The 14,462-nt window shown below is 39.4% G+C and overlaps 1 protein-coding gene across 1 annotated transcript in view; it reads left to right on the forward strand.

Annotated features, from left to right (window-relative positions):
- ANKRD12 (ankyrin repeat domain 12) overlaps positions 1-7,518 on the forward strand; it is a 202,872-nt gene extending 195,354 nt beyond the window's left edge. The window contains exon 14 of the mRNA XM_074201603.1: positions 308-7,518. Coding sequence (XP_074057704.1) covers positions 308-319 — 12 coding nt within the window. The 3' untranslated portion in view covers positions 320-7,518. The remainder of the gene's footprint in view (positions 1-307) is intronic.
- Positions 7,519-14,462: the final 6,944 nt, after the last annotated feature.

A 14,462-nucleotide genomic window follows, 5' to 3' on the forward strand; every position in this document is an offset into this window, starting at 1 on the left:
CTATGAACATCCAAGAGGGAGGTGAAAGAGTTTCTGAAGATCATAAATTACCTGACTTTGAAGAGTGCCTCACGCCTAGGTGTGAGGTACCTGTACCTTGTAAGGTGTATCTTGTAAGGTTCATGAATAAAATGTTCGATTTTCTCTCACTCTAGCAGGTTTTTCTTTTCATTCATTTATAACAATTTGGGAGCTTGTGTCAGGATCTTCAGAAGCCCTTGAGGAAGCCCCAGAAGAGACGGGGGGAAGGAGTGCTCATAGCTTGTTTTCAAGCCAGATCCTCGTTTCTTTTCCGGGGTTCCCTCAGGTGGATCTCTGAATGGACCTGAAACCCCGCCATTGACAGGGAGAGTGATGGAAAATTGTGGAAACGACCCAGAAAGGTAGGGAAACTTCGGTTTTTATCTTTTGAGGCTGATTCTAGACAATTCCAGGAATGGAAGTCCTAGATGGGAGGCCAGGGGTCAAAGAAAAGGCACCTCAGGGAGGGGAGGAAGAGACCCCCCCCCATCTAATACCCAAGGAGAGGCCTTTGGGTAGGAAATGAGCTAGCTGGGACAGCGAAGATGCTGTCCAAGGTCAAGAGAAAAGTAAGTTCATCAGATACTGCTGTTCTGAATGACCACAAATCCCCATCCAAGGACAGTCTGTCTGGTGGCCAAGGTTTGGTTCTGATGAACAGTGAACCATAAGGTACCTTTAAATAAAGAGGAGGTGGAATATTCAGCATGCTGGATCATTGAAGAGGCTAAATTATGTCTAAGCAAGTTAGAAAAAGATAAAAAAAAAAAATAGGTGGGATCTTCTGGCCACTCCTAGAGAGGAGGAGGCTAACAGTGGGGCCCAAGAGGAAAGGGAAAATCTGGAGAGAGGAGAAAAAGAAATGTTTTCTAAATTAAGGAAGCCGGTTGGATCCAATGCTGTGTGAGTGAGTTTGAATGTTCCTGCAGGAGTGTGTGTATTTGTTCTACGTCCTGTTTTGTGGTACGTGTCTCTTTTAGGCATTTCTGGGTCTGAGGACCCAGCTCCAGTTTTTTTTTTCCAGCTCCAGTTTTAAAAGAGGGGGGAAAGCTGGGAGTTGGGCCCAGGAGTTTCAGAAGGTGGGGGAGAAGGAAGTAGTGTGCAGTGGCCCCCACGTGGAAATCAGCCCTTCCCTCACTGAGCCAGTGATAGCTGTGCAAAGTATATAGAGTTAAAGAGAAGGGAGGGGGAAATCCATAAAGAGCTATGGCTTGGGAAGAGAGTTTAAGAGAAGAAGAACCTCTAAGGGAAAGATTGAGAAATTCTAGGAAGGAAGATTTTTTTTTTTATCCTTATGTGTGTCTGGGAAAGATTCCATGCTTTCTCCATGGGTTAGGGGAAGGGGTGTTGGGTTGGACACGTGTTGGTCTTGATCCCATCCACCATCTTGTTAAGACTTGAACCCTAGACTGAGTCTACCTAAATGCCCCACCCACCCATGGGGGGGGGGGAGGACAGGAGAGCTCAAGTGTTTAAGCCTTAAAAGGAAAGAGATCCCCTCCACAGGTGGGATATGTGATAGGGAAAGAAAAAAAAATATCTAAGATCCCGGAATTAAGAGACTTGTTTATTGAAAGGAAATCATGTTTAATGAATACCTGCTGGCCACATGGCCTGAGTGATGACTCATTGCTTTTGAAGTTTCTGAACTAGAGTTTGGGGAGTACCTGGAGGATTTTAAAAGAAGGATACTACTGTTGCAACATTCTGACAACATTTGTACAGAATGGGAGGAATTAGATAACCTAGATTGTTAAATTAGTTTGGGATTGAACTATTTTAACACTATTGTAACTTTTTCAAGGAGTTATGTGGTTTGGGATTTTAAACTTTATTGTAAACTTTATTGTAGGGGCGACTAGGTGGTGTAGTGGATAAAGCACTGGCTCTGGAGTCAGGAGTACCTGGGTTCAAATCCAGTCTCAGACACTTAATAATTACCTAGCTGTGTGGCCTTGGGCAAGCTACTTAACCCCATTTGCCTTGCAAAAAAAACCTAAAACAAAAAACTTTATTGTAACACCTTTGGGTTAAAGAAAAGTGGTACTGGGTTAACTAAGAAGAGAAATACCTAGGTTACAGGGATGTTTACTGATTTCTTTTGGGGAAAAGCTCTAATTGGTTTTAATAAGTTTAATAATGCATTTTTATTTTGGATAGAGCTTTTGGAATTTGAGTGCTGGATTCTCTGTATAAAGTACTCTAAAGGTTTTCAAACTAAACTGTTGGGGAAGTTAGCTGAGTTGTAATTACATTGGGTTTTCAATGTGTCATATGTATGAGATTGGATTCTGAGAATTTGGGTAAAGAGACAAAAGTGTAAAAAACATGGGATATTTATTTTGCTCTTGTTCTAAGGGAAATGAGATGTTTAAATAAGAATCTTAATATTTAATGTATATTAACACTGTATGTTTAATTTTAAAGAAGTCAAACTTCTCTTGGTAACTGCAGACAGCTGATGGGGGGACTCTGAACAAATTGCAATTTGTGGGCCCTATTGTAAGGTAACTTATTGATGAATAAGATGTTTTTATCAGTTATGTGATATTTTGTAACTTCAAAGAGATTATATTTGCAATATTTAGTTATCTCTTGTGAATATGTTATTTAAATGCTGTATTGTTAAAGCCTGGGGATTAATGTGATTGCTTTGAAGGGCAGTAAGGAAAATATGAAAAAGTATGTTACTCTATTACTCTTATTGCTGTTCTGTTATAATAAAATTAATAATGCATGTTGGAAATTTAAGGCTACCTAAGATGTTTTAATGGTTTTAAAGAATTCTGAAAAGTAATTTGTATGTTAGGGGGCAGCTACGTGTCTCAGTGGATGGAGCACTGGCCCAGAAGTCAGGAGATCTGGGTTCAGGTCAGACCTCAGATACTTAGTGATTGTCTGGCTGTGTGACCTTGGACAAGTCACTGAACCCAATTGCCTTGGGAAAAATAACCATTTGTATGTTGAGGATGGCTAGTAGTTAAACAAGTTTACATATAGAAATTTCTAGCTATGTATGTGAATTGGGAATATTTTGGATCCATATATGTATATTCAAAAGAAGTGGTTGTTTGCTTTGAAGTAAAAGCACTATATAATATAGGAAAAATAAACACAGGATAATTTGATATTTCTCTATGCAATCTCCTGTACAAAGGAAGCATTTATTTGTTGTAAGATGCAAAAGGCTAGAAGGAGGTTTCTCTAGCCAAGGGGAATCTGATATGTCATCTTTATATAGAGATGGAGTATATATGATTTCAGACAAACGGATGTCTCTAGTAAGAGGCAGGAGATTTCAGACAAACGGATGTCTCTAGTAAGAGGTAGGAGACAGGCCTGTAGGGCCAGTCATAGTTAGAATACCAGGTTTTAGGCAAAGGCCCAAGAAGGATACTCAGAGCTTTAAGTAGGGGTTTCATTAATTGGGCCTCCATTAAGATTATAATTGGAAATTACTGAATTGCATTCACTGGAAGTTCTGATTAGGTAAAACAACTATTTTAGATCACGGGACTTTTAATCAATTTTCTCTTATGTCAGATACCAGGATGTTCAACAAAAAGAAATGTTATTGGGTAAATGTCATGTTCTTGGAGCCAAGGAAGCCAATGGGCCAAGGATGTCAGATGACAGGGGTAGGAAGCCGAAGGGGCAGCTTCTCAGTATGGCCGAGGTTGGATCCCTTTGACTTGATTTCCCCAAAATGACATTTGGATAATGTCTCACCTGGAAGAATAGATCTGGCCTAAGACATTGGACTTACCCATGTGACCTCTGCCTGGACACTGACAGTCAATACTCATAGAGGAAATTTCCTTTAATGTCCTGGAAAGTTTTAGGTAAATTAGATCTAATAGCCAGAGATGGGTTAGGTGTCTGGCTCTGACACCTGCTATCAGCTACATGCTAAGATAGGAATTAAGTTTCCTTAGTTTTCATATTAGAGGGGATATTTAGAGAAGAATAGGAAATTCTTAGGATAATTAGTTTCAAGTTCTAGTTTTAGGAAAAGGAAAATATGGGAATGTTTGGAAAACAAAAAATTCATTTTGGTTAAAGATGTTTGAGTTGTTGTAATGAGAGCAAAAGCTAAAATTGATTTATTTTTAAGCCAGATGCTGGGTAGTCTTAGAACAAAGATGACTGTTGAATGTATGTGTATGGAGCAAACTCCCAATGAGAATGATCACATTGACTCAAGCTTGTGAGTTTGCTCATGCAGTAAAATACTAATGGAAGCTTGTGTTAAAAGTGAACTATGTGTGTCAATATGGCAGTAAGGCAAAATGTAAATTGTAATAAGCCCCAGAATCTCATTGTTTAGTGATGGAAGCATATGTTTTGATCTGAATAAGATGTTAAGCAGTTTCTTTACCAGAAGATAAGGTCTCAAGGAGTCACCAGAGATGGAGAGGACTTTTTTGGGATCAGATTCAGAAGATGCTGAAGGACATTGGATGCCTCCAAGGGAGAAGAGATGAGAAGAGAGGAGAGACACTGGACCAGTTATCTCCACCATCTCTCACCTATGTGTACATTGTTTATCTGTAACTTCCCCTTGACTCTGTAAGTGTGACAACCCTACTTATGCCCTTTTCCTTATAGAAAGGAGGAGGGGAGGCAGGGTGAAAATGTTCTTCATTGAGTAATAAAGAGGGAGATTATTGGGTGGCATTATTATAGCTATGTGAGTCTGTGTAGGGAATGAGTCCTATCTCTGATTTAGACAACAGGGTGTTAGTAAAGGTGGCAGGAGAGTCTAGCTGGCAGAAGTCAATGCCCAGTCTTTTGGTGTGGCTGTTGGACTTGCCCTAGTTCACAGCAGTTTGAGAATTGGCCTTGGGTACACCTGGGTCTGGCCTAGATTCTCAGTCCCTGGTCAGAGGTGCACTGTGGGGCAGAATACTGATCCAGAGGAGAGAAATACCAATGGCATGTGACTGAGTCAGTTCAGGATGACTATTGTTTATAAGTGACTGGCCAGGATAATTGCCTGGGGAATAGCAAATGTCTGGACATGTTGAGAAGCAGGGTACATATATTCAGGACTCAACAACAAGATAGGTGGCCTCAGACTCATGTAAGATGAATGATGGTACCTGGATCCCTTGTAAAGATGCACAAACTGGGGCATTTGGTAAACTGATTATGAATTAGTATGGACTTGCAAGGAAAGTGCTGAAATGGCCATTTGCAAGAAAGATAATTTAAAGAACATCACTAGGTATATTAGCTATTCTTGGGGTTCATCCAATGGCACAAAATCAGGAATTTAGTTTGAGTTTTGGAGCCAAGAAGAGCTTTCTAAAGACATTGGTATAAAAACTTGCAGTGGAAGGAGGTATAGCAACTTTAGAAATGTACCTATTATCATGATTATATGGCCTGTTTAACAGGGTCCTTTGGAAGTAAAGAGAAGGAACAGCATTATCGATTTGTTGGAAACTATTCCTGGAAGACCAACTAGCACTAGAGGGACATTATTAGATTTGTAGGACTACTGCCTAGACCCAGTTGTCCAAAGAGTTGGTCAGGGAATTATCTACACTTAAGGGCCTACTACCTGGGCACAGGATGGGAGTTGAGGTTATGGAACCCCAATTTATATCCTGAATAGGCTAATAAGACTCCAAGTTAAAATAATTACCAATCAAACAGCTAGGGTCTTGGACTTGCTGGCTACCCAAGCCACGCAAACAAGAGAGGCAAGTATTCAACATAGATTGGTACTAGACTACCTGTTGGCCGAGGAAGGAGTAGTCTGTGGTAAACTGAACTTGTCAAGTTGCTGCCTAAAGATAGATGACAATGGGCAGGTGGTAAAGAAGATAACCAGGGATATTAGAAAGTTGGCACATGTTCCAGCCTAAACCTGGACACGCCCATTTGGTACCTCTTTGAATGAATGGGTTTACTGGTTGGTGATGGAAACAGTTACTAGGTATCTTACTATTGGCACTAAGTGGGAGAATCCTATTAGTTGTGTGCATCTCCCATGTATGATCCAGTTAATAACTCAAATAGTATAAGATTCTATCAGCAAATTAGGACTAGTGTATGGCTCTAAAAAGGGAGAGATAAAGATATTGATAGGGAAAGTCAGTAGTCCTATCTAGGATGAGGATTGTGAATTAATTTGAGGAAGACACTGCTGGTGAAGTGTGAAGACGAAGTTGTTATTAAAAAGAAAAGGGGAGGGGCAGCTAGGTGGCGCAGTGGATAAAGCACTGGCCCTGGAGTCAGGAGTACCTGGGTTCAAATCCAGTCTCAAATACTTAATAATTACCTAGCTGTGTGGCCTTGGGCAAGCCACTTAACCCCATTTGCCTTGAAAAACCAAAAAAAAAAAAAAATGGGGGGGGTGAGTTCTGAGGAATGTAGGGTGTTGGTCTTCACAGGGTGTGGAGGGGAGCCCTTAGGGAATCCATTACAAAGGTGGAATGCCCAGCCAATCAACAGGCTGGAAGAGTTTTCCTAATTCCATTCCAGGATTAGCAAAACCCAAACCAGTTCTCAACCAGTCAAGAGTGACTTAGAGATCTTGACCTAATGCTACTGAGTTTGCACAATTAGGTAATTGAAGGTTCTTTAGCATATCATGCATTGTATGATGTGGGGGGAATCGAATTACGGGCATGTCATGGAATGGGTGGACCTCTTAGATTGTAACTCAAACTCTGAGAACCTATGAACATCCAAGAGGGAAGGGAAAGAGTTTCTGAAGACCATAAATTACCTGACTTTGAAGACTAATTCATGTCTCACACCTAGGTGTGAGGTACCTGTACCTTGTAAGGTATATCTTGCAAGATTCATGAATAAAATGTAAAATTTTCTCTCACTCTATCAGGTTTTTCTTTTCATTTTTAACAAGTTTAAAAAAAAAAAAAAAGAAGAACCCCTTAAATCATTTCCTGTGGCACATCATCTTGGTCATTTTATGAACCACTTGAATTTCCCCATTGTGGCCCCTTGATATATCCCATATTGACCCACTCATTTCCTTCATTTATGAGTATGTCCACAGATAGACAAGGAACAAATTTACATTTTGAATAAAGAGGCAAAGTGTGCAAAAAACATTAATACTGATACAAAAAATAATAAAAAGGAACAAGACTGAGAGTGTTGGTTTAAACTCTAACAGAGTTTGAGATGGGATCTGTGGGGAGGGAGGAATTTTTTTTATTTTCTTTTTTTAAAAAGCCAAAAATTAAAAAAGAAAACATCTTTCAAATCAATCCCAGGTTATAGACAAATTCTCCAAAACCACTGTCTGGCACCACTCCAACAAATGGGGGCGGGGTGGGGAAGTTCTTTGTTTATCATAAAAAATCTTGCCTTTTTATTCTGCTGCTACTGCTGCTGGGAGTGCATCTGGACTGGACTTGGGGCCTCCTATGGGAGGAGGGGCTGCCGAGGCTGTGGCTATGGCTGCTCCTCCTCCACTTTGGCAGCCTCAGCCTCTGGAGTGGAGACCACCAGGCTCTCACTGCACCTAGAAGGGGTGGGTGGGGGTGGCACCGGACCGTGTGGCCTTGGACAAGCCACTTAACCCCATTGCCTTGAAAAATCTAAAAAAAAAAAATGAAAAGGAAGGGGTGGGCAAAGTCTAGAAGAGTGCAGCCTAGTGGAAAATGATAAGATGGCTGCCCTGGACACCTTCCTTAAATGGAGGATCTGAGAGGAGCCCACACTATCCACTGTCCACCCTCTTCAATCAAAGGGAAGGAAGGTGCATGTGTATTATTACTCTTCCATTACCATTTCAGATAAGAGTGAGGTTCATCTCAAGTTTGTTTCTCCTCACTCTTTCTTCCATGTTTGTATATTATTATTCTCAATGAGAAAAATAGCAAATTCCACTCCTCCTCCTTCTTCCTTTCTCCACAAGTGTATTCCTTTTACACTATTATAAGGGGTACCTAGGTAGAGCAACGGATGAAGCACAGGCCCTGGAGTCAGGAGGAGGGAAATTCAAATCCAGTCTCAGACACTTGACACTGACAAGCTGTGTGACCTTGGGCAAGTCACTTAACTCTGCCTCTCATCTAAAGTCATTTCTAGTTGCTCTGATTCATATTTGGTCACTGGAAACAGATAGCTCCAGAGGAGAAAGTGAAGCTGGTAACAGCCCAGCACCTTCTCACTCAAATCCAGTTCATGTGCTTGTCAACGGGGAACAAAGGACAAACATCATTCCTTTGATCCTCACTTTCCTTGTTCCCTTCTTCAGTTACTGAGAACACAGCCAAACCACCTCGGTAACAACTATTTTTCTTCTTCAACTCATTATTTCAAAAACGTCAAGGTTCTGAGAAAGCATTTGTTTCTTCTTGATTAGAATGTTAGCAATCATCATACAGCCTGATCCACTTTCTTTTTCAGGATTATTTCTGACTCTTGTATTTGCATTTCAAAGTTCTTACTCAGTTCTGTCTTTTTTTTTGTTATCAGAAATGCTTGAAAAAATTTTTTAAATTAAATATCCATTTTCCCTATAGCATTATATTCAACATACTCAGGGCAAGTTATTCTTAGTTGTAATTCTATATCTTTTGTCTTTCGGAATATTGTACTTTAAGATCTCTGATTTTTATTAGAAATTGCCAGGTCTTATATGTTCCCAACTGTGATTCTTTGGTCCTTGAACTGCTTCTTTCTGTATGCTTGTAGTAGTTTTTTTTTTCCTTTGACATGGGTACTCTTTATTTTGGCTATGATATTCCTGTGACTTTTCCTTGTGGCATTTCTTTTAGGTGGGTTCTTTTGAAACATGTATACTTTGGTTCTACTTTCTCAGGACCATCCAGGTTATTTTTCCCTTAAGGATACCCTAAGGTAGGTAGGTATATCTAACCCAAAGCCTATTCATGCAGCCCTTGATACATTTATTATTATACTAATTGGTAACATGGGATACATTGTAGTCATAAATAAATATTAAATTCCAAATGCAGCCCTTGACAGTTTTTTTGTTAGGGCATGTGACCCAGAAGAGCTAAAAGACTGGACACCCATTCCCTGAGAGTTGGTGGTGACTTTTTCTATTGCCATCAGCTCCAGCCTCACCCTGCCACGTCCCACCACTGTTAGGGGGTCAGTGACTAGTACTTTCAGTTTCATGTAATAGTGTTAATATCAAATTAGCTTTTGCAAAGATTTTTATATCAAGAATAAACATATAGGGGCAACTTGGTGACGCAGTGAATAGAGCACCGGCCCTGGAGTCAGGAGGACCTGAGTTCAAATGTGACCTCAAACACTTAATGATAACCTAGCTGTGTGACCTTGGACAAGTCACTTAACCCCATTGCCTTGCAAAAACCTAAAAAAAAAAGAATAAACATATAAACCTTTTCCTCAATACCTCTAAGGCATACTACCCCCACCTGACCTCAGACTTTATGAGAGAAGAAGGCTCTTAGTATTGGCCACAAGATCTCTGATAGATGAGTCTTCTTCCCAGTTTCGTCTAGCAGGGAAACCCAGAGGTTCAAACATTGCTCCCAGACCATTGATGCTTCAATGGCAGTGTAATCCTGCTTGGATTCAGACTCTCAGACTCCTATAACTTGGTTTTTGTGTGTTGTGGGGTTTTTTTTGACCTTTCCAAACTCCCAACATCTGAGAATACATTTGCTTTACCAGATACCAGAAGTGAAGGTGTTATTAAGAAGAGCCTCCTCTTCAACACATGATTAGCTAATGTAAATAACAGAATAACTATGTTCTTACCACATGTATATGGATTCTCCTAGAAGCACCTCCCTAATGTCTTCTTCATGAAGAGAAACCATCTTTGCCCTAGAATCCACCACGTAGAGATACTTCTTGAGGCACCTTGTTGTATACACTACATTACACTTTCTATCTTTACTTTGCACTCTGGCTTTAAAAGATCTGAACATCTTTTTTCTTGGTCACAGGAGAAATCATTGTATAGCAAAAGTTGCTATATAGACAAATGTGCCGAGATGGGGGCTAAAGCAAAAGCAGAAGCATAAAGATTGAAATAAACCTGACTAGGGACAACTAGGTGGCACAGTGGAGTCAGGAGGACCTAAGTCCAAATCAGACCTCAGAAACTTAATAATTACCTAGCAGTGTGACCTTCTGCAACTCACTTAATCCCATTGCCTTAAATAAATAAAATTTTAAAAAAAGAAATAAACTTGACTTGTATACCTGACAGTGAGATCAGATCAGGAAGGACCTATTGAAAAGAGAGGCAAGGGGCAGCTAGGTGGCACAGTGGATACAGCACCTGCCCTGGAGTCAGGAGTACCTGAGTTCAGACACTTACCTAGCTGTGTGGCCTTGGGCAAGCCACTTAACTCCATTTGCCTTGCAAAAACCTTAAGAAAAGAAAAAAGAGAGACATTGTTAACTTCTATAGATCTGGCAACTGGGAGATATTTTAGGTTATCAGACAAAAAAGTAGCATCATAAAGGCAGTATTTAAGGCAAAATTTTCTAATTGATAATTTAAGACTGATTGGAGAAAGTGTGGAACTTGAAAATCTTTGAAGATAATGGCCTTCTATGATTTGCAGCCAAATAGCCTCACCATCAGTTAATAAATCAAGCATATATTAAAAGCACTATTTTCCAAGCGCTATATTAAGGCTGGAATGCAATGACAACATTCAAACACTCCCTTCTACCCAAAAAGCTTATAGGAGAGACAAAAACAACAGTTGAAAACTCTTACTAGTGAATAAAGCACTTACCCTGGAGTCAGGAGGACCTGAATTTAAATCTGGCCTCAGACACTTAATAATACGTGACCTTGGGCAAGTCACTTAATTCCATTGCCTTGCATAATAAAGGTATTAAAAATAAAGATTTTTAAGGGTTTCACAGTTTTCCAAATGTAATCTAAGTGATCCCCTTAATTCCAATTCCAGTTTATTGTCCATCACATTGCCCTTGTCAGTCCTAGATATAGGTGCTGATGACTAATTTAATCATAATTCAACCATAAAAATTCACCTCTTTTTTCTGGAAAACAGATATTTTTCATTAATTTGATTTTCCCATCACAAGAGGTCCTGTTGTGTTTCTTTTTTTTTTTCAAGGCAATGGGGTTAAGTGGCTAGGTAATTATTAAGTGCCTAAGGTCAGATTTGATTTGAACCCAGGTACTCCTGACTCCAAGGCCAGTGCTCTATCCACTGCACCACCTAGCCACCCATGTGCCACCTAGCCACCCCTGTTGTGTTTCTGCTTCATGGTATGGTCATGACCCTAAGTTCTCAAAAGATATATAAACCCAAAAAGTCAAGTACAAATTCCTAAAGGTTCTGCTTGGTCTAATATGTATAAAAAAATAACAGCTCTTTTCTGTAGTGGCAAAATAAAAACTGAGGGGATGCCCAACTAACCCAATTAAATTATAACATATGAATGTGATAGAATATTATTGTCCTATAAGAAATGATGAAGGAAATAATTTAAGAAATCCTGGGAATTTTTAAATAAATTGATGCAAAGCAAAAGAAGCAGAGCCAGGAGAATAAATAACAACAATATTGTAAAAGTAACCAGCCTTTAAAAACTTAAGAATCAGTTCAACACAATGAGCAACAGCAGTTTCAAAGGACTAATGATAAAACCTACTATCTATCTCCAAATAGAGAAATGATGACCTCAGAGGGTAGACTGAAACATCTTTTATTCTTTTTTTGGACATGGTTAGTGAGGAAATTAATTTTGCATTTCTATACATATTTAAAATGGATTTGGTTTTTCTTGACATGGGGAGGGAGGGAAAGGAAAGTGATTTTCACAACTGAAAAAATGAAACTGATTTTTAAAAAAATTTCTATCAAATCTTGCTTGAAACACACCCTATGAAATGCTGAGCCTGAACACTGTTCACTTTGTTTCTGAGGAAAAATGTGACTCAGTCCTAAAGGTTTGTCATTTGGGATGGCACATAAATTGGTCCCTTTGTAACTTAAGGCAGATAGACTGTATTAAAATTACCTCAGAGAGGATAGGTCACTAAGCCAGGAAGTTTTGGTAAATCTTAAAGTGATCTTCCCCCCAGATCTCCCTCTAGGTCAGGAATTTGGAAAGAGAAGGCAAGGGGGCTGCTAGGTTGCCCAGTGGGTAGAGCTCCAGCCCTGGAGTCAGGAGGACCTGAGTTCAAGTATGGCTTCAGACACTTAAAATTGTCTAGCTGTGTAACTTTGAGCAAGCCACTTAACCCATTGCCTTGAATAAAAAAAAGAGAAGGCAAGGGGCCACTTCCTGCCACCCAGCACACTGGCACCTGAGGTTACCTGGTACCTAAAGCATGTGGACCACCTGGGAGAACCTGAGCTTGAGACAGGGACCAGTTTGCTTAATTCATTTTCTGAGTATAGGGGACAGAGTGGGTTTGGAGTTGGGAGATTATGGGTCTCCAGTCAGTGACAGAAACAATTTGAGGGAAGGTGCTAGTTACCACTCAGTTGTCTGTGGGAGAAGACTCTCAGGAGAATGAGCATCACTCTTGTTCTGGCTTGTCAGAAGCAGTGGACCTGGAAGGATTCCTTTGGACAAATCAAAATCAAAGTAAAGGTAAAATAAATGCCAATTCAGTAGTCCTGGTAAGCACTTTGTGTTTTTTATGCTTTATGTTTTAAATGTCAGCCCCCTGAGCAAGTATAACAAGTAATTTTAAATTATTGCTATTGCTTGCCTAAGTCATGTCAATGCATGCTTGTGAGTCTTCAGGGTTTAGCATTTCTTTTATGTAGAGGAAATAAATAATTGTCCTATTTCTTTCATTATGCATTGAATGCCTTTCAATTTCCCTAAGCCCCAGTTTCCCACTAATGAGACCAGATATGAGCCACACCTTAGCTTTAAATAATTTTCTTCAAGGCTAGAGAGTTAGAATGGGGGGGGGGGCCTGACCCCCTCAACAGGGGCCAGACTCCCCCTCACAGTTTGAATTACCTAGAAAGGGAAAGGAAATCCTCACTCCCATCCCCTGCAATCGTTCTTACTATTACATTAATATAACCTGATTACCACCTGAGAGGTTCTTGGAGGAAGACCTAATACCTAATTGACTGAAAGAATGCTGAGACAATACTGCATATCTATAGTAGGGGAAGAGTTAATGTCAGAACTTCTGACAGTCACATGTAGTAAGAGAGAAGACAGAAAATAAGACTTTGGAATCTGCAAAACATGTAGGTACAGCCAGCTCAGCTCCTAAACTGTGCCTCAATTCCAGTTTGTCTCCTTAGAGACTTAGAAGAGAAAATTTCTCTTTTGGTGATATTGGAACCACTGTCTTGGCTTGAGATGAGATCTTATCTCACTCCCAGCAAAAAAGTCTATTTATTTGGTGCATTTTCTGGTATATTTTAATCTGTAGAACAACAATTTCTATTTACTGTTTTGCTTAAATAAATGGTTTACTTACCATTCAAAGGGCTAAGCTGCTAAGTGTAAACTAAGGGGTGTCATACTTCCCTAAGAGCAACCAGAGAAGTGGTTTTTCTTCTTAACCTATTGTATCATTTCTATCCTTTAGAGAGAAATGGGCCAGATTCCAGAGATATCAATTTCTCCAAGATACAAACTTCATTTACACATTTAGAATATATGTGTATATATACATGTGTGGATACATATTACATATGTATCTATACATATCATATACATTAGATAAGTTATATGAGTATTTATGTGCATGTACATGATATGTTTATGTATATTTATTTACATATTGGATAGGAACCTTTACATCTAGATAAGTCATAGGGATATGTGGATATAGACTATTATTCCTATGTGTGTATCTATGCACACATTCATATGACTTATCTAGATGTATATTTATATATATATATATATGTATGTGTATATATGAAATACTTTGTGAACAATTGAAAATCAGGACTTAGAAGGAGGAGATGAGGACTGAAATCACCAAGAGAGAATAGAGAAAAGATCTGAGACATAGCCTTGGGATACACACATGAATAGTGGGGTAAGCACATGAATGATGAACTTGGGTTCATCATCTGGAATCATCCTGACAAGAAGATAATAAAAGAGCTGTCAAGAAAACCCAGGGTAGAGAGATTATCCAGAAGGAGGAAAGGCTCAATAATGTAAAAATGCAGCAGATGAGAAGGAATGAGAACTGAGGAAAAGGTCTTGAATTAACAATAAAGAGATTGTTGGTAAACTTAGAGAGAAATGTCATAGACTTAAAACCAGAATGAACCTCAGAAGACATGTGGTCCAACTCCCTAATTTTACACTAATTTTACAGATGGAAAACGAAGGTTAAGTGACTTGTCTGTGGTCATATAATATTAAGCATCAGGGATATGGTTTGGATTCTCATTTAAGTGACAAGCACAGAAACCAGATTGCAAGAGGTGACTAGGAGATAGGAAAATGGAGGCAACTACTATAGATAGCTT

Source organism: Macrotis lagotis, chromosome X (assembly GCF_037893015.1).
Source record: "Macrotis lagotis isolate mMagLag1 chromosome X, bilby.v1.9.chrom.fasta, whole genome shotgun sequence".
Lineage (NCBI taxonomy): Eukaryota > Metazoa > Chordata > Mammalia > Peramelemorphia > Peramelidae > Macrotis > Macrotis lagotis.